The sequence below is a fragment of the Lepisma saccharinum genome, chromosome 30 (genome assembly GCF_977018435.1).
Source record: "Lepisma saccharinum chromosome 30, izLepSacc3.1, whole genome shotgun sequence".
Classification (NCBI taxonomy): Eukaryota; Metazoa; Arthropoda; class Insecta; order Zygentoma; family Lepismatidae; genus Lepisma; species Lepisma saccharinum.
Genome location: NC_139258.1, coordinates 23536017 through 23555988, shown reverse-complemented (window position 1 = coordinate 23555988; position 19972 = coordinate 23536017). Strand labels below are relative to the sequence as shown.

The following is a 19972-nucleotide window of genomic DNA, read 5'->3' as shown; positions in this document are numbered from 1 at the left end:
ATAACCACAGATTACTCTACCTTTTATCCCGTCATGTAGCATATCTTACAACTATTCGAGTTCTATAAATAGCAGTGTAAATTACTGTACAGAAAAAAAATGATTTATTGGAATTGCCAAAACACGTCTGGTAAGCAGGGCCTCCCCGATGGCGCAGTGGTAGCGTCGCCGCCTTGTAATCAAGGGGTCCCGGGTTCGATACCTGGTGGAAGCACATAGTGGTTCGGTCCACTTTAAACTGTAGGTCCAGTCCCTATTAGCCTTACTGTGCACAAAGTGTACTTAAAACATCAACTCAAACCAAAAAAACGTCTGGTAACCAAAAACCTAAAGTTTGATATGATAGCCTTCACAAAATTTGTTAATTTTCACGAATTTTTTTGGTAACTCAAAACAAATTGTCAATGTTACCAAAATAATTTGGTTCTGGTAAACAATCATTTGTTAAGCAAGCTTTTGGTTACCAGAAACTATTATTTAATTCCAATCAAATTTCATCTGTGTATATTTATTTCATTATATAATAAACGTATTATATTACATACAACGGTGCTTAGTTAACATTTATGTTCATTCTATCTTCACATTTGAGTTACTGTTATTTTCCAAACATGAGTGTGCTGTATGGTGATGGACACTTCGGACAATGCTCAATGCTTTGCTCACAGATTACTGTCATTCCTATCAGTTCCCTGTTCCTTGACAACTCTCCTTGACATTCAATTTCTTGTGCTACGATGTTCAGTTGTTTGTTCATCCGGGTTCATCTATCATACAATGCATCAGGATTATCAGAATCAAGTATTTATTTGAATTATCTTTGGGATTCACACAGAACTCTAGAACAGCCATTTGTCGTAAGCCCAGTGTCAGAAAAATCACACCCGGGAAAATGGGGAGTGTATTTACACAGATAAACGTATTATAATATGTTTATCTGTAGTATTTCGATATAAAAATCCCAAAATATGAACTTTGTTATTAGGTACTTAGAAAATACAGAGCGAATTCATTTCGCATCATGGTATCAACAATGAAAACAATAATCTACACTTAAACAAGTAAAGGCGGCCGGAGCGAGGTGCTGATAATATCACTTCAACAACTAACCGAGATTGTGAATGTGTGGGGCATGTTGCAGTGTGAGGAAGTAGATTTATTATTTTTTCTTATGGAGGGCTACAAATGATTGACAAATACAATGAAACATTAACATGAAAATTTAAGGTTACGAAGGTTGCTGGAAAAGTTTCTGCAAACTACCACCAACAGTGGCGCTAGTATTCCGCTATTATAAAAATCGGAAGAATAGATCTTTTTATGTTTAAATTATCTTTGATTGTTTGTTTAAGCCTAGTCGTTTATTTTTCACAGCAGTTTGAAGAAGTAGTTTCGTGTGAGAAATGGAAATTTCTCGTGAACACTTTCGGGCAATGATTTTTTATGATTTCAAATGTAGTTTAACACCAAAACAATGCATCGGGCGACTTCATTTGGCTTTTGGGGATGAAGCACCATCCAACAGGACTGTGCACAATTGGTTTTCCGAATTCCAGCGTGGTCGAAAATTTCTCAGTGATGAATTTCGTGAAGGTCGTCCATCCACGTCTGTTGTTGCCAGTAATGTTAATGCTGTGCGTGAAATGATTGAGAGAGATCGGCAGGTGACATACCGTGAGATTCAGGCATCCTTGAACATTGACATGAAAGCAATTCATACGATTTTGCATGGTCATCTGAACGTACGGAAACTGTCAAGCCGTTGGATCCCACACAACTTGACCGAAGCTCAAAAACAGGCTCGTGTAAATTGGTGTAAAGAAATGCTCAAAAAATTCAACCGAGGCAAGTCAAATTTAGTGTACTACATCGTTACAGGGAACGAAACTTGGATCTATTCATACGAACCCGAAACTAAACAGCAATCAACTGTTTGGGTGTTTCAAAGTGAGCCGAAACCAACAAAAGGTATTCGTTCGAGGAGTGCTGCCAAGCAAATGATTGCTTGTTTCTTCGGTTATACCGGACATGTGGCAACAATAGCTTTAGAAGATCGAAGGACTGTAAATGCTGAGTGGTACAACAATTTGTTTGCCAGAGGTCATCAAACCCAAATCGTCACATTATTCTTCAACACGACAACGCCAGTTCCCACTCAGCACACCAAACTGTTGATTTTTGTCCAGTAAAAATGTCGAATTAATGCCTCATTGTCCGTACTCACCTGATTTATCACCTAATGACTTCTTTTTGTTCCCACACACACGAAAAATAAGATGCGTGGTGAGCGATTTGTGTCGCCTGAAGCAGATGTTGACGCATTCCGAACAGCGGTTTCTGAGTATGAGCTTCAGAGTGGAAAAAATGCTTTCAAAATTGGTTTGAGCGTATGCAAAAGTGTATCGATCTTAAGGGTGAATGCTTTGAAAAACAATAAAGCCATTCCCATAATTTCACATGTCTTTTTTCATATTGAATGCAGAAACGTTTCCAGCAGCCCTCGTATATTCGAAAAATGTAAACTCACTCCAGCGTCTTACGTCAAAAGGTATTGACAGAATAATCACTGAAAATGATTTTAAATTAAAGTTGTTCAGGTTGATTGGTAATTAATTATAAAGAATGCCACATCAGTGATACGCGCGAAATGTATATTAAGTACAGAGTATACATTAAATATTAGAAATGATTTTAGCTTATAATATAAAAGGTATGTGCCTTTTGTTCCAGTGCTTGAACTATAAAATGCTTTTCTCTCTTTCACTGACAGATATTGATGAAACATTTTCGTTTCTGTCCAGAAAGAAATGTTTGGTATGGCAAACAACTTTGCTCAGACAAGAAACAAATAATTATCACCACAGGAAAATTATCACCTAAAAAATTTACAAATCAGCCTTTCTGTGGAATGTTCAAAATCTTTATCAGGCTGTACAGCGGGATTCACAAGTATTACTCGACAAATTGTTCACGACTATTTTCATTCATTTATCTCTTCCATTCTGTTGTTTTCAAGAAATGGCGTTTTGTTTCTGACAGTAAAGCAAAGAGAATAACCACAGTGGTGAACAATTTGCTCGGTAATACTCAATCATCTCACTCTACATAAAGTATTCATTGTCTTGTATTGAAGTTACCTTCGTTTTAATCTAAAACTTTTCCATTTCTTTTTCCATTGCAGAACTGGTTGGGACAACGAGCAGAAGGATGAGTTGGTCAAAGCTCATTCTGGTCTTCATCGGTTGCCTGGTAAGTACCGATCGCTGCGACATCTATCGCAAGGAGCTTTTCTTATTGACTGACTTTACCGTGTATACCAGTGTAACATATTTACATGTAACTCCCAGAAAAATATAATCATATGAACAGATTTTCATATTTCTGAAAAGATAATGAAGTGCGGCAATCTGTTTATTCGAGGATAATTTTCGGTGAAGTTGCCCGTTAAGAAATTATTCAAGATTAATTTTGTCATATAATCGGAGAAAAACTTTAATTAAAAAAATATGTTCCTTATTTTATTGTGGACATTTTGAAAAAAGTAATCACTGTATATCTCTTATAAGTTACCGCCGTATAAATTGATCGGAAAAGGATTGAATCTTCGTCACACTATACACCGTTGAAACGATTTCTACAAAAGTAAATAAAAATAAATCACTTTTGATTAAATCCAGAAGTAACAATGCTTTCGTGAGCATCATTGCTCCGTAAGAAAATACTCTCCTGTCATTTCAACTTCCGTTGCATGAAAACTGGTGTTTTTTAAAATTTAGAACAGCTCGCGTGCTTTGTACCTGTATATACATGTACGTCCCGCAAATGTATTTGCCACACTATAATCACAAATATAGGATTTATTTAATTGCGAGAATGTCGAAACAGTAGATTTTGAACAGCTAATCTTCGAGCCTGATAAAATTAACACGTGAATATATTGACTTATTAATTTTTGATGGTCATTTTTAAGCTTGTACGAGAGTTTAGATGTTTCAATGGGCTTCAGTTAGTTTCGCCTGGTCATTTTGGGACTCCCTTATCACACAACGCTAGAGCAACATTGCCTTATGACGTCACCGCGGAATGCATTTATTGTTGTTGTTAGGTTAGGCTTGTTGGGTTTAGTTCTCTTAGTATAAACAATACATTTTCTGTGCAAAACCTAAAATCAAACATCTTACGTGGAAGATTTTTTCTTGCTCTGAACTCAGGCAAAAGGCATTTCGCACCGATCTAATACAGTCTCCAATACATTTCAAAATGTTATTGAATGTTCCGCAACTACCTCTTCTCTCACTTCGTCTCCAGTCCCTTCTGTTCTTATCTTCTTCTTCTTCTTTCCTCTCCTTCTCCTCTGTTTTTATCTCATATCGCATTCCCTACTTTTCTCGTATCTTGTCTCCATCCCACTCTTCTCCACTCCTCTTATCTCCTCCCCTGTCTTCGATTTCCGACTCCACTGCACTCTTCTTTTTCTTCTACTTTTCTTTCGTTTAGTCTACTCTCCACTCCCCTCATCTCGTCTCCTCTCCAAACTCCTCTTCTCTCATCTCGTTTTCCTCCTCATATCTCCTCTTGCTCCATTCTCCTCATTACTTCTCCTATCCACTTCTGTCCTCTATTTTATTCCCTCCTTTAATTTTCCTCTTCCCCTTTCTCTCTTCTCCTCTCTTGTCCCTTCCGCTTCCTCTCCTCTTCTCTTTGTGTAGACTCACCAGCAATGAAGTACTAGAAATTGGAGTTTCTTTCTTTCAGAAAGTATTTCTCATTTGCAACAAATGTAATACTGATATTTTTTTTCTAGTTTAGACAATAACACATAGATGTCTTTCGCGTATTTCATAAATATCTATTGTGCATGTGGCAACCCTGAAATTGAGCCTAACTCTACACGCAACCCAGCAACGCCTTGTGTAAATTGGGTTGCCTAGTTTAAAATGTCGTTGTCCTAAAACTTTTGAGAGATACTGTACAACCTGCAAAGGTTTAGGTGGTTAATGCCTCTACTCTTCCTGACATTGGATTACACGAGGGAAGAACAGATGTTGCCTGTCGAAAATTGGCTCAGGTCAAAGCGGCAAACACTCCTACGCCCTTCCTTATTGGAACCGAAAAGCCTGGCTCTATCTTCAAGACTCAGGTGGTCTTGTTGTCGAGATTGACATCACACGTCTCTCCCCGTCACGGATGAAAAATCGGCTGTTATGTAAGAAGTCAAAGAACTGGTGTGTGTGAGGGGATGGTAAACGACGCCGTGAGAAAAAAGTTCAACAATGAAATAAGAGAAAGAAACGGTAGCAATGAAAGCAAGCGGCCTTGTTGCTGCAGATCTCGTACCGCAAGAGTCAAGGACTCCATTCGTCGACCTGCGGACTCCTGCGCTCTCCCATTTCCTGGCCCTTCCTAACCACTGTAATCTTGAGGAGGAGATGACAGCTGCTCTCGAAATTGCCTGCTGCCACGCCCTTTTCATCATCAGATCATCCGTGGACGGACGGAGAGACATTGCATCATTCCCTCTCTGCAAACGGACTTTCGGAGCGGGTGGGCAATAGACGCTGGTCGTCGTTGACATGTGGGCGTCAAAGGATTTTTTTCTAGAAGTGACCAGGCAGTTAATAAAAATCGAATAATATAAATATTAATAATAACTAACTCTCTGCCCTTCTTAAACCCGAAGGTTTATGGCAGCAGCAACACGAGACTTTCATCTGTCCCTATCCTGGGCAAGTCTTTTCTATCCTTCACGATTTCCTTCAGGTCCATCTCAACTTTAAACACTCCATCTTCGTCTTGGCCTTCCTATAGGTTTCCCAACAAGAATCCTGTAAAGTCTTCTCTCCTCTCCCATTCGTGCCACATTTTGTAAATTTCGTCATCAACCGACATTAGAAATCCTCCAGATTTAGTAACTTCTGGATAAAGTTGGCAACTATGCTCGTCCGCTTGAACGTTTAACGAAAGAAAACAATTGAAATTTTCAAGGACCCCAAGTCAAACATCTCATTCCATGCCCATCCATCGTGGTATTCAATAAGTCCAAAATATTGACCAATAAGAAAGCGTCAAGGGGTCCCTTAAAAGGGACGGCAAACAAATGAACAATGGCCGTTGTTGGCGACCTGCTTCCGGACGTACGGGAGAAAAGCCAACGCACGCCTCCGTGGAGGACCTCGCGGCCCACGCTTTTCTTTGGCCGTAGGAGACAGCGGTCAACAGTTCGCATCTCATCGGCAAATTGTTTACAATTCAGGCTTTCCATTGTCTTTGCTTCCAAGGTCAACTTCGCAGAGTATCCATGTCAAACCATTCAGGCTTTGATTTTAGCAACACCTCTGCAGAATTTTCTGGACAAGGTCCTAAAACATGTTCATGAAGGCGATACTCGCTACCCGGTATCTTATCTATAAACAGGTATATGTTATTCCATTGTCGTAATTGCAAAGTTAATGTATTATGTACCTGTGCGTCGTGGTTGCATACACTTAGGATGATTTTTCTATTTTCCATGGTTCATTTCTGAGATTTTGTTTTAAGTCCACCACAGCATGCAAGGATAGGCTAAGTGAGGCTGGACGTACGGTTTAAAATGGAATCCGAGCCACTATGTACCTCAAATAGGTATCCAATTCAGGACCCTCTAGTTACAAGACGATGGCGTTATCACTACTCTATTGGAGAGTCCCTAAAATACAATTTAGAGATGGATGACACCAGAAATATGTGTGTGTGCAGGCTATGCGTATATATATCCTTTCCCGGATTCTCTGGAGTAAGAGAACGCGAACGCGTTCTGTGCGCATGTTGAAATTGGCAGCAGAAAGTGTTTTGCTTTACGGCCGTTACACCGCGCAGCACTTCCTTGCTTTCATCAGGCACCCTTCCCCACCTAGTCTGGCCCCACCCATAAGCTTTCCCCTCTGCGCGTCGCTACTCCAGAGAATCCGGAAAAGCAGTATATATATAAGGGATAGAATGAGAAAGAGTGCCAGAATGGCGGATAAACAAAAATGGCGTAGGACCTCGAAATATCAAACTTTTCTTCAATTGTGGTAAGTGTTTACTGTCTCCTAAGCCATTTATTTATTTATATACCGTGCGTCCATTTCGATCTGCAGCCTTTATTGAGCTTTTACATCTGTTTTGTCTGTTATGTCGGCCGCGGTGGCTCAGTCGTTAACGCGTCGATCCCGGCCGGGTCTAATTTATAAATATTCGCTGACGTTTTCCTGAATGCTTGAAAAACATTTGCGAGTATTGTTACGTCTAATTTGAAGTATGCGTCGTGATAGTCTTCAAGTGTATTGCATCTCAATTAATTTCACATTAAGGGCCTCCCCTATGGAGCAGTGGTAGTGTCGCCGCCTTGTAATCAAGAGGTCCCGGGTTCGATACCCGGTGGAAGCACAAGTGTTTCGGATCCCACTTTAAACTGTAGGTCCAGTCCCGATTAGCCTTACTGTGCATAAAGTGGACTTAAAACACAAACTCAACATTCCACATTAATTTCGCGTGCTAGTTCAAATCCGGGAACTTTTCTAACGTTGGAAGCAGCCCCGGCGCCCACCCAGCATCGAATGACATGGGTACCTGGGGGAAACCCTGGGGGGGAAAGGCGGTCAGGGGCGTGATGCTGATCACATCACATCCCACTCACGACCCCCACATGCCTTCATGGAGTGGTACTAAGCACAGGGGAACACTTTACCTTTTTTTATATACATATAGGCTATGCTTACGGACAAGGATGTTCCTCATAGCTTATTGATTTTGTTTATTTTACATCGCTGATGATATGATGATAACAACTGAATGACACTCACAAAGAACACTCGTTCCTAGGCTGGTACCCCTGGCGTTTTATCGCACTACCACTCTGCTGCTGTGTCCCTTCATGAATTTCATCACACCATCATTCATTCTCGTCTTCATGATTAGCCAAAAGTGGCAAGAAAGCGAAGTAAACCATGACACGCATGCCCAGGTAAGGAGGGATTCGAACCCGGGACCTAATTATCATTATTGATATACATTTCTGCTCACAACTACACGTTTACAGTTTATAGCGCCCCTTCTTCTTCACCACAGAACAACAAAAAAAAAAGAAGCAGTATTCTCTGCGTCCATTCTTTTTTCGATAATCGATATCTATACCACGTGCTCTGTTGGTCGATAGTCAGACTTGAATGGCTTTATCTAGAAACTTTCGTGTATAAGAATTCTTGAATGTTAACCTTGAATTAAATTAGGAAAATAATGTGCTCTGACGTAATTTCAGTGTTGTTCGAGTACAATTTGACTAAGCGCCAAGTGCATGCTTTACAAAACGATAAATTGTAAGTCGTAAAAGGTTCGAGATGTTTTGGGAGTAAACGAGAGCCATTCGTAAGTACGCCACTGTATGAATGTGGATCCAATGACAGTCTCATTACGCACGATAAAGCTATTTACAGTGTAACTTTGCATTTGCAAGTCTTGTGACTTAATTCCGTGCCATCCTGGATCCTTCCACGCGGAAAATGTTCCTTCCACAGATCTCACGACTCCCATTCCGTTTGTCATTTACATCAAAATCGCTGCCCATTTTCTCATGCTCCGTGAAGCGGGTTGTCCATACCAAAAAGGAGAATTGACATGAAATAGTAATGTCCTTTGGACGAAGGTTCCACGTCTTAAATTGAACACGAGTGCAATGCACTCATTATTGTATCTTCAGTATCACCGACATTCACGTACTTTTATAATCTTTTGAATTAAGATGAGTAGCTACACATAGTGTTTGGCCCTGCAACATGGATAAACGTTCATACAGGGTATCAAACTTTTCTTAATACCATTTTGCTCACTGACCACTTGTTTAGACGGTACGAACACTTGAAAAACGGCAATTTTTGTCTCGTGTGTATGCAACCTCGCAGCCCTGAAGGATGACATACGAGAAGTAGTACACTAGCATGACGTAACAGGTAACCTGTTTAAATAATGCTATGTATTACTATACATTAAAAATGTATTAGAACGTCAAATTTTAAAGTCCACTTCATGCTCAGAAGGATAATCGGGACTGGATGTGAAGTTTCAATATGGATCCGAACCACTGTGACAATGTGCCTACATCAGGGATCGAACCCGGACTCGTCGACCACAAGACAGCGGAAGCTAAAAATAAACAATATAATGGTATCCATTCACCTGCAATATTCGTTAAGGCCCACACTTGTTTTTGTAAGTGCGACAATATCTCCACCATTACAAACAGTAGTCATCATAAGGATGATATTTTGATAAAACGGACGAATTTTGAGACTGAGGTTTCATCAATCTCTCCAGACAAATGTTGAGCCTTTAACGAGAGTCAGGACACTTCGTGTCCGTTTTCTTCCATCCTATAAGTCAATAGTACAAATTAGGTACGTTCATTATTAAATCAACCACTGAACAAATTCTATAGCAATCCTCATCGACACGATTTCATTATTAAATCAACCACTGTACAAATTCTTTAGCAATCCTCATCTACACGATCTACAGAAGATTCACAGTAGATAGATTGAGAGAGAGCATTTTCAAACTGGCCAACAGGTGGCAGCACTTTAAATCTGGCACTGCCCATCTCTCAAATCATGTAATAGTAATGTGCTTTTTCTATCCCCTTGCAGCAATATATTTTTGAAAACTTATGTAGATAATTTTGTTGCTATCGTAATCGATTAATGTTGCTGTTCGGTCCAAAATAAAAGAAAGGAAGGGAGAATGAATCGATACATGTAAGAGCGAGGAAATCTTAGATTCTAGGCTATTTTCTTCCGTTATATACTTACGTACAGTGGGATCTACTAGTATTACTCGGCAAATTGTCCATGACTAATTTCATTAATTTTTTCTCTTATCTCCTATGTTTTTTCAAGCAATGGATTTTTATGTATGCTGATGCAGAAGTTGTCAACAGCTTGTTTTGAGTTTTCTTTTAATTCTTGAAGCTCTTATTGGGTAAAATAAAGTGCACGAACATGGTGATGGACAATTTGCACGGTAATACTCATGGATCCCACTGTACAGTGCGCCTTAACGCAATCACATTCGATGAAGTTCATGAGACAATCTGCTTTTACTCTGAGCACTGCTAACTTGAGAAACTATACCTTCTGTAACCTAACCTTGTAACTATAGCCTAATCCGTTATAACGGAAAAGGCTTTGAACTCTGAGCTGGCTCATTGTTCGAGCATATCATTTTATGATATCGCCATAGAATTTGGAGATGTATGTTTCTTGTACAAAGGGAAGACGTTACAAGCGAGGTAGCTCGTATGATATTCTGGTGGAAAGTTGTACAATTCCTCGGTAATTACCTTCTCGTCGCAACATGCGGTATTTTCCTGTTATTTCTCTTCCTTCTTTTTCAGAAGAAATGAAAAGGTCTGTATGCAGCAGTGTTGCCAACTCTTGTTGAGCAATATCCCTACAATGGGCGAAAAAGTTCCTAGTATTTTTTTTTTCACGTCAGCCAAATATGCTCTGTGAAATGACAGATTGTACACGGAAGTAGCCTTACAAAAAGCACACAATTATATGTAATTTCAATTTTGACTGTGCTGCTCCCAAATCGGTTGCCGTTCAAAAACAGATTTTGCTTGTACAGTTTTTGGTGGGTGACATTATGTTCAAGTCTGTTAAACCGACCCCTACAATCATTATTCTGCTCCTACAGAAATGCAGTTGGGCATCGGAATATTGCTCCGGCCTCTCATGGGAAAGGTATTTTAGGCACAATTGCATCCATATTTGAAAACTTCCCCATTTTAGCTTCTTCAGAAATATATGCCTTCGACAGGAAAACTTGGTGAGATAACTCAACAGTTGGCAACATTGGCATGCGAACTAATGTCATGTGAAGAACATCTCTGAGAAATGAGAAAACATCTTTATAAAGGATACAATCGACAAGTTACAAAAGCAGAAAAGTAAGCTTTGAGAAGAGAGCGGTTGCTCTCCAAGTGTACAGTAGCGTATTTATGATTCTTTTTCGAGGGTTATCTGTTTCGTTTTTCCCCCACTGCCAGTGTGTACATATTTTCTATCTCTCAACTGTCCAAACATGTACCTAGGTAGGCACCGCATTATATTTTACATCAAGAAGTGATGATAACCATCACGATTAATTTTCCTTCTTCGAATATAATTCAGGTGGGAGGAAGAGGTTAGGCCTGATAGTTATCTCTTAAATATACCATTGGTAGTATCACGTGAATCGTCTTGTTGCCCTTCTATCATATTTCACCTAGTGGCCGATGAGAGGCAAACTACCATCTTGCAGCTGCGTAAGAAGATATGCCAATAGCTATATTTTCACGGTGGAATTAGTAGCAACTTCGTATTCAGTTTGCTTCAGGAGGGAACTGCTTCAACCACTCGACATCTTTTGACATCAGAACACGAACTACATTTTACGTTGTTCATTTGTCAAATGAAATTCAGTGTTGCCAACAGCACGAGAGGAAAACGGGCTAAATGGCACCCAAAATGGAGCTAAAATTCACATCTAAGGGGCTAGATTTACAAAGGTGCGGCTGCGCACTGAAAAAAAATCTGGTTCTTAATTCTTGGGTGTTTTGGTGCAAAATTTCTGAAACTCAAGAACCACAACTAATCAACTAAATTAAATTTTCTTAACTTAAATAATTTATTTCCCCCTTAAATTGTGGTGCAGTAGATTACACAAAAGCATTACACATTTTCGGCATATTCCTTTCTCTCCTCCTTCATATATATGCACACGTACACTCAAACACACACGGCCGCACGCACGAACTAGTCTCTGGGTGAGCCTCACTGTTACGAACGATTCGTCGATTCCGCACCGCACTTCTGTGAACTTTCATGGACCAGATGCAATGCAACTGAAAAAAGATTCGCATTTTCTGGAATCGAAGTTATCCGTAATCCTCCTCGGGCTACACAGCATACCAAAACCAGAAAGAAGGGGATAAAGTGACAATGTGCACTTGCTACCTGCTCCCCAGGAGGGGTCGCAGGACTAGCTTGCAGGTGCAGAGGAGGGTCGGTTAAGTGAATTCTTCTTATTCGTTGCAGTTTACTGAAATACCAACAAAAAAAACATTTCATTACTGAAAGGGCTAGATTTGTAGCAAGATTTCTCTCTGTGGGGCTAAAAAGCCCCTCGGGGCTTTTGCTGAATTTTGGGGCTGAGTACGTACTCAAAAGGGCCAGTTCTGGCCCCAAAAGGGTCAACTTGGCAACACTGATGAAATTGCCTTCCCTCCGCCAGATGGTTCTGTACGGCAAATTTGGTTACGAGGAAAACGCCAGCTGTCTCATCCTAGTATGCGATAACAGGCGTAAAATCATAACTTGATGCTATTGGCTAAAGTAATGCTCGAAACAAATTAAGCTGCTGGAGTGCAAGAGAAGAAATGCCACCAAATAAACATCAAAATATGAGCTTTATGTGGCAGCCCTGACACCTACTGATGGGAACATGTCGTGTATGAATGAAGGTGGAAAGCGCAAGGCATCTTCGCAACCCATTACACAATATACAAGGACCAACCGCTGGGCTCCTTTCGCAATGGGCTCGAAAGGGCGGATAGGTACACCGTTACGGGAAGCGGCTTTTAAGCAAGAGAATCCAACTACTAGATAAGAATCACTCTGCGTGTGCTAATGGTGTATACGCCCAAGTACAAGGCAACGCAGTTGAAAGAGACGCTCGTATCAGAAGCTTCAAGGGACGAATATCTTTCAACATAAAAAAGAAGCAATTGGAGATACTTTAAGAGTATTGCAAGGGCTTCTGGCATCTTCTTGGCCACTCCTTATATGATATCGTATAATTTGTTTCTTTTAATGGACCTGAGGATCCAAAACATAGAACCTCCATTTTAGTCAGAATGAACGAAGGTCAGGGTTGCCAAGTATACTTCTATTATTGCATTCACCAAGTAACATAAGGGCACTGTCGCAGTTATTTGTCACGTTTTCAGTAGGTTTAGGACATTTCAATGTAAAGTTGTGTACCATTTTGTCCCTTATTGTCATCAGTGATTTCCCAAAACCATCCCAGTCGTTATCCATACGCGGGTCCAGATTTTTTTCTGGCAGGAGCACAAGATATATTCATAAACATAATGTAAGCATATCATAGGATGTAATATTGAAAATATGTGTACATTTTATACATGTTAAATGTAGACATGAACTACCACATATCGAGGGATTTTGAGTTGTTTTGGATCCACTTTGTGATCACGTAACCTAATCGGGATCGAACCTAGAAAACAACTCGGAAATGAACATTTGATTACAAGGTGACAGAGTTAGCAGTTCTTATGACGCAGAAGCAGTCCTACAGTACTTGTATCAACAATGATCAAAAAGAGAGAATGTAAGTTAAGAATTCACTTTCTGGGATGTAGCTGTCATAAACATCGTAAAGTTTTGACCTACAATACTTCTGCTTTGTCTCAGATTAAATTTACGTGTAATCTCTTCCCATACTGTATTCTTTGAGGGTGTCTACAATCGTGTAATATCAACGTAATCGTTAAGAAGTCCTGGATTCGATTTCCGGTGGCACGCGTTTGAGTATCCAGCAAATCCAGTTCCGATTAGCTTATTTGTGCAAACATTTCATATTCTTTGACTGTCTGGAAAATAGCATTACTGAAGGAAGTTATTGGAAGCATTTTATCTTGCGATGCTAGAGCATTCTTTGTGTTGGGGTACAACGATATCATCATTTTTTTAGCTTTGATCATCCATTTAGTAAGGGGGCACGTGTCCCATGCTCCTCACGCTAAATCCTCCAATGTCGTTACCTTCCTCATTCATATTGCAACATTTCGATATTCGACTGTTTTTATATTTCAGCAGTTTTGATATTTGCGTTTTCCGATACCATCTAGTCATTACGTGAACTTCCGTATCTTCTGTTATCTTATTGGTTGTTCAAATAATGTAAAATAAGTCCTGTTAATCTCGTAGTGCACCTTGAGAATTATAAAAGCCAACGTGAAGATTATACTCTAAAATATGTGCTTTCAAAAATAGTTTATTTTATTTCAATCAATTGCCATGCCTATTCTACCGCTTTGGCATTCTACCGCTTTGGCATATAAATCTGGTAACACTGACTCGTATTATCACACAGCTTCTTTCAAACAAATTTATATCTACGTTTTACGAGAGTCTAGGTGAGAGATAACGCATAATTGTTATTTGATTAACAACATATCCCGCAGGTTACCTAGTTGCTTATCTGGATGGAACAACGCAGTGAATGGATCGAACGGAAAAACACGACAGGGCTTAAGAAATAACGACACACCAGAGTTGGCACTTCCATTTATCAAAATCTTGTTGCATTTGATTGATCGGTTTTTGTATCCCCATAAACATTTCTGCTGCAACGCGTCCTCACAGGAATAAAAAGGTGTCAACAGTTATCTACGTTTTATAGCTGCAGAAGCAGCCATTAAAAAGCTTGGCCGGAAAACCACGATACTTGCTTTGATATGTAAAAAGAAAAAGAAATTGATCTGTGTAATACCGAATTCGTTGTTCGTTCAGTCTCTCACTTCAACACCCATCGTTTTTCAACTGCCTGTCGCCAGCGATGATTGCGGTAGTAAAAACCAGAAGCCACTTGCATGCAGATTGGTCGTTTTCAAGAATTCACCGATGAGCTCACCGGCGTTCCTTGTTTCAGCATATTGATCGCTTCACACCGTTACCTTTCCACCAACCTTCAGAGTTGATTGCTGATGCTGACGTTTTCACGAGAGAGGGGAGTCTCGATAGATGGATGCTTTATAAACAACAGCAAGACACCAGTAATTGATTTTTCTGTGTTCGGGTGTAAGGATCATGACGCCGAGACTTAGGTGTGCTTTGTGTATTTATCATATTGTACAGTAGAACAAATTAATAGCAGAATCGTCCTCACTCGCTTATTTTCATGCTTTACAGAGATTTTCCACGTTCACGAATTGGAATCTTAACAGAGATTGCAAATCCGAATGTGAGCTAACTCACATCACAAAGATCCACTGGGGAAATTTTTGTAAGGGGTCAACGAAGATATTCAACAATTGTCGCACTCGCAATATCAAAATTCAAGATAATGTAATTTATGTATCAAAACACGGGGGGGGGGGACGCAAGCACCCCCTCGCAACCCTCTGCCGCTGCCTATGGACAATAACAAACGCATAAGATGTTGGTGTTTCTTGATGGTTGAATGCAGTGCATACTGCCATATATGTGCATACTGCATATATATATATATATATATATATATATATATATATATATATATATATATATATATATATATATATATGTGTGTGTGTGTGTGCTACGGATGTGACTATTATATTGTTTCGGGGTGGAGGGGGAATCACCCCTGACAGGGATGAAATTTTACTTTACTTCCTAGAGGCGCTTGCTTACCTAGTGCGGATAATAATGGCACCCCTAATTAATTGGTACCCTGTATATAAGAGTGAATTTCCTTCGTAATATCTTGCTAATACTAAAAATGCATTTTTAAAGCGTTATGGTTATGTGCAGTGTGCGGATTCCCCCCCTCCCCAACATACAAAAAATATCCCCGGTAAAAGATAATAATTTTTATCAATGGCAGTGATGTTTTTGTCTCCCTCAAAAAAAATGGAATTGAAACCATATAGCATACCATTTCTTAACCACATAACAAACAAAATTGAAAAATCATTCATGTTCATTAATGGTTCAGTCACCAAAGTATGCAGCCTTGTGGATTAAAGGAGGACACCATTCTGAAAATGACCAAACTTGCCGGCCCCAGGCAACAGCAGGCTGTTTTCCACTAAAGTTTTCATACCATAGTGCTGATATCTTACATGTATTAAAGTGTACACAAGAAACTTATAGGTAGATTAGGTGGACATTAAGTTTGAATTAGGCAATATAAATTCCGTCAAGTTTTCGGTGTTACTCGAGTTGACGAGCTGTATCTTTGCGGGTAGCCTTGGCTACTCCGCGCAGACTGCGAGAGACATACGTTTATGTAGTTGCCACCTACTTGCCCTTTAGGTGGTCGACAGCAAGGACAGAACGCAAGCATAATGACGCGCAGCCGGTAGCTCCTCCCCCTTGCTACTGCGCAGCCTGTTTGGGCAGGGTTCACCCGCAAAGATACAGCTCGTCAACTCTAGTTCGATAGCTCTTTTTCTGTGAATGAGTTTAAGTTGTCTTAGAATGTAAATACACTGTTTCTAAATTACGTCTAAATGTTATCATAAGATTTAATAGCCTAGGTTAAAACCAATGCTCTAAGGTGCTTAGAACAGCAAGGCAATAGTTTATTTTACTCACTGGTAACCGGTGATGTGCCGTACACTGTAAGTTTACGTCTACATGCGTTGTATACAAATAATCTACGCATAGATTACATTTGGTTGTAGTTTACATGGTACATTAGAAATAATTTTGAAGGCTTTCATGAAAGTGACATTTTCAACTATATTTGTTCCTAACGAACTGACAAGAATCTTATTTACAAAAAAAATTATCTCTTCTTTTCTACCAACTTCGAAAGAAAATAAATCGTATGCAAAGAAAAAACAACAGATGGCAGTCGTGAGGCAAAAGTAGTCCTTTTTCAACAAAACACTAAAATATTTCCTATGTTACGCTTTTTTCCTAGGTGAGAAATTGTTCAAAATTGAAAGGAAGAGTATGAAAGGTTTTCCTCACACATTAGTATAATTTTGTTTTACTTCTACAGCGCTCTTAGCTAAGTTTTCACCTTTCGTCATGTTGTTTATATAGATTATCTACGTGTATAAAATAGTCTACCTGTAGAATGTAGACTATTGTTGTTTACACGTAGACGCACATCACTGCTGGTAACACAAATTTGCATATCCAAAAGAGCCTAACCCCGAAATGAAATAAATACGCCACTGAGTTGGCACTCCCCCAAAGCAAAAAAGCTGAATTCGAACAGTGTTTGCAGTCAGTTTTTTTCTGATCGTCGCATTGCATTTATAGCCTGCATACTTGCCATCCGATAACAATTTCTGTTCATGACCTTCTGAACGCACGCCGCAAGAGAAACAAATCAGACGCCACGTCGGCAAGAAAAGAAAGAAGGCCCAAGAACTTGCCTGGTTGTTTTGCCATCAAGATCGCTTTGACTTCAACAATATTCCGGATGTTTTTCGCTAGAAACATACACCATTGTTTCCTCGGTTTGTTAGGAGAGAAATAGCAAAACACGATATGTTATTGCGTTCGGTAATGTGAGAAGTGTGTCAGAAGAAATGAAGTGCAAGACAGGTTCCTTCATTCACTTTTTTTTCTTCGTTGAGAAAAGACTGGTTGGAAAACATGCCTCGCCTTCTTTTTTTCTCTCTAATAGAACAAGAAGTCTTTTCTGTTGAATCGTTCTGATATTCTTCAACGTGTAAAGGAGTTGCAAAGCGATATGCAGTACCTTCAACCCCGTAACGTCGCTAGCGGGAAGACAAAGGAAAGGGAACAATTGGCTCTAGAGTGCCACACACGTAAATTTGCCGTTGCGTAGAAACGTATTTTCGTTTCGTCTCCCTCTCTCTTAGCATCACGTGTTCTACCCTGCTCGAAAACCTTCGCTATTGTTGCCATATTGTCATTCCATTCCTGGACACACTCGCGCAAACTTCATTGAAAACAATTGAACAGCGCTCCAGCTCGCGGTTCCCACCGGTCAGCAGGGACGGCAATGTGGCAATATAGCACGGCGGAGTCGTTGCTTCTTTTATGCAGTGCATGTTCATTGGCTAGCTAGTAACTAGTGTTGCCAACTGTAATAATGAAGCACTATTTCTGTCACGGAAGGGGAAAGCAGGTAAAGTGGCGGTGAGTTTTGTTGGATTGGAAGCACCATATTTTTATTTTATACTAAGTATTTGACCGGTTTGACGTTGTGTGCGTGTATTGCGTGTGTTTATGTAAAAGTGTGTGTTTGCTGATGAACGTTAAATTCCATAATGCCTCCAGTTCTGTCGAAGTTGAAATCAAAAACCTTGCATAGCCAAGCTCGGGAAATTCTAAGCAACGTGCACGAGTTCATGAAGGAGGAAGCCAGTCATGGTGTTAGCATCCCAATAAAGCATTTTGGCAAGAGAGCAGCGAACAGCAGCAACAAATTGTTCATATTTCATAATTTTGGAATTATTCAAAATAAATAAATTATGTGGCTCCAACATCATTTCAACTCTGGCTCCGGCACGTGTTCTTGTAGAAATTGCATAGAGGAGGCTGTCATTTTTGCTGCTTAATGCGATACATATTGTTTTCTGTGTTAAAATTGCCATGCTTTGATGGGTGACCAAGTTCATAGCAGGGCCGGCGGAAGGGGAGGGCGAACCGTCCCATCGCCCAGAGCGGCAAAATTTGAAGAGAAGAAAAAAATAAGCCTATTGAAAACTGTGATCGAGCGAGATATTCTTTTGCGCTGAATAGTATTGAAATAGCATAAGAAGTCTCATTATTTATTTTATATTTTGATGTTTTAGTTAGGAATATATTGATTTTCAATTTTCCGTTGCTGCGTAATGACCGGGGGGGTCGAAATAGAGCGGCATCTGCCGCCACCTCCCAGGGAGGCAAAATGACTAGCGCCGGCCCTGGTTCATAACAAAAGAAAAAGCCGCGCAGCTTATCGTCTAGTGGCAGTATATGTACTTGTTATTGTTGTGGAAGCCGGCATCCTTTGTAAATGTACAACAAAGGCAACCGACTGTCGCCGATCTCAGAGAGGAAATAATAATACTGCTTCAGGAGGAGTGTTATGGTGCAATTGTAGCGGTTTAACACGTTGGCATGTTATTATCTGCCGTTGCAGTTCCATACCAGTGTATACGGGTTTTGGGAGTGAAAAGTTAGAACGCCACCAGTGCATTAATGCAATGAAAAATAATATATATATTTTTTTATTTTGTTTGAAATCACTCAAATAAGGAATCGTATGAAGAAGTCTTCTTTGCAGCATTTTTGGTAATTTTACTTATGTGTTAGTTCATATTTTGCGAATTTTTAGTCCATATGTATGTAGCTACATACATAGTCACTTGTTAGTACATATTAATCCTAGTCCTGGTATAATGCATGACGTTTAAAACTCAACGTTAGATAGACCTGAATTCTCTAATTTTATTGTTGTACGTAACAGCTGTGCATCGGCGCACCGCAGCGATTTTTCTATCTGCTCCATTAGCAACACTGCTTCTTTAGTTCTGTCGCGCATTGCACGGCAGAATTATCTGCGCTGGACTCTACTTCGACGTGGAAGGGTTACCCCTCCCTTACACCCTTTTTGTGTTACTACTCTGTCGACATAGTAATCCACCGAAATCTGTTTAATAAGCAAAACATACTCACATAGATGATTTTTTTTTATTAACCATTACCTAACACGAAAAATGTATGTTGAGACCATCGTGAATTTTTTTAAAAAATGATAATGCCTTACAAAGAAAAATAGTAATTTTTCCTAAAGTAATAAACACCATTTATATAATTTACTAATTAAAGATATTAAACGTCTTAAAGTAGTCATTCACTACTCGGTTAAATTTAAAGATAGCCTGCAAACACAAAAGAGTGAAAAAATATATTTTTATTGTGGAAGGGGGCAAAAATATTTATCGTTTTTGGTGTAAGGACAATTACTTCTAACGTATGTATTTGTTATTTGAAGCGATAGCTTATTTTTGTCTTTTTGCACTGTTCAAGGGAAAAAATGTTAATTTTTGCATTATCATCACAATGATACCGCTTCTAAAGGAATTCGAGACAATCTTTTGCAGACACTTAATAAAATGTATTTTTTAAAAAGTAAATCTGTGTACAGTGGGATCCATGAGTATTACCGTGCAAATTGTCCATCACAATGTTCGTTTGACCCAATAAGAGCTTCAAGAATT

General features: G+C 39.6%; 2 protein-coding genes across 2 annotated transcripts in view; one reads left to right on the top strand and one right to left on the bottom strand.

Annotated features, from left to right (window-relative positions):
* m (zona pellucida domain-containing protein miniature) overlaps nucleotides 1-19972 on the top strand; it is a 168705-nt gene that overhangs the window by 108481 nt on the left and 40252 nt on the right. Inside the window, exon 2 of the mRNA XM_083115389.1 lies at nucleotides 3182-3249. Coding sequence (XP_082971515.1) covers nucleotides 3208-3249 — 42 coding nt within the window. The 5' untranslated portion in view covers nucleotides 3182-3207. The remainder of the gene's footprint in view (nucleotides 1-3181; nucleotides 3250-19972) is intronic.
* LOC145981896 (uncharacterized) overlaps nucleotides 1-19972 on the bottom strand; it is a 383471-nt gene that overhangs the window by 346231 nt on the left and 17268 nt on the right. The window lies entirely within an intron of this gene.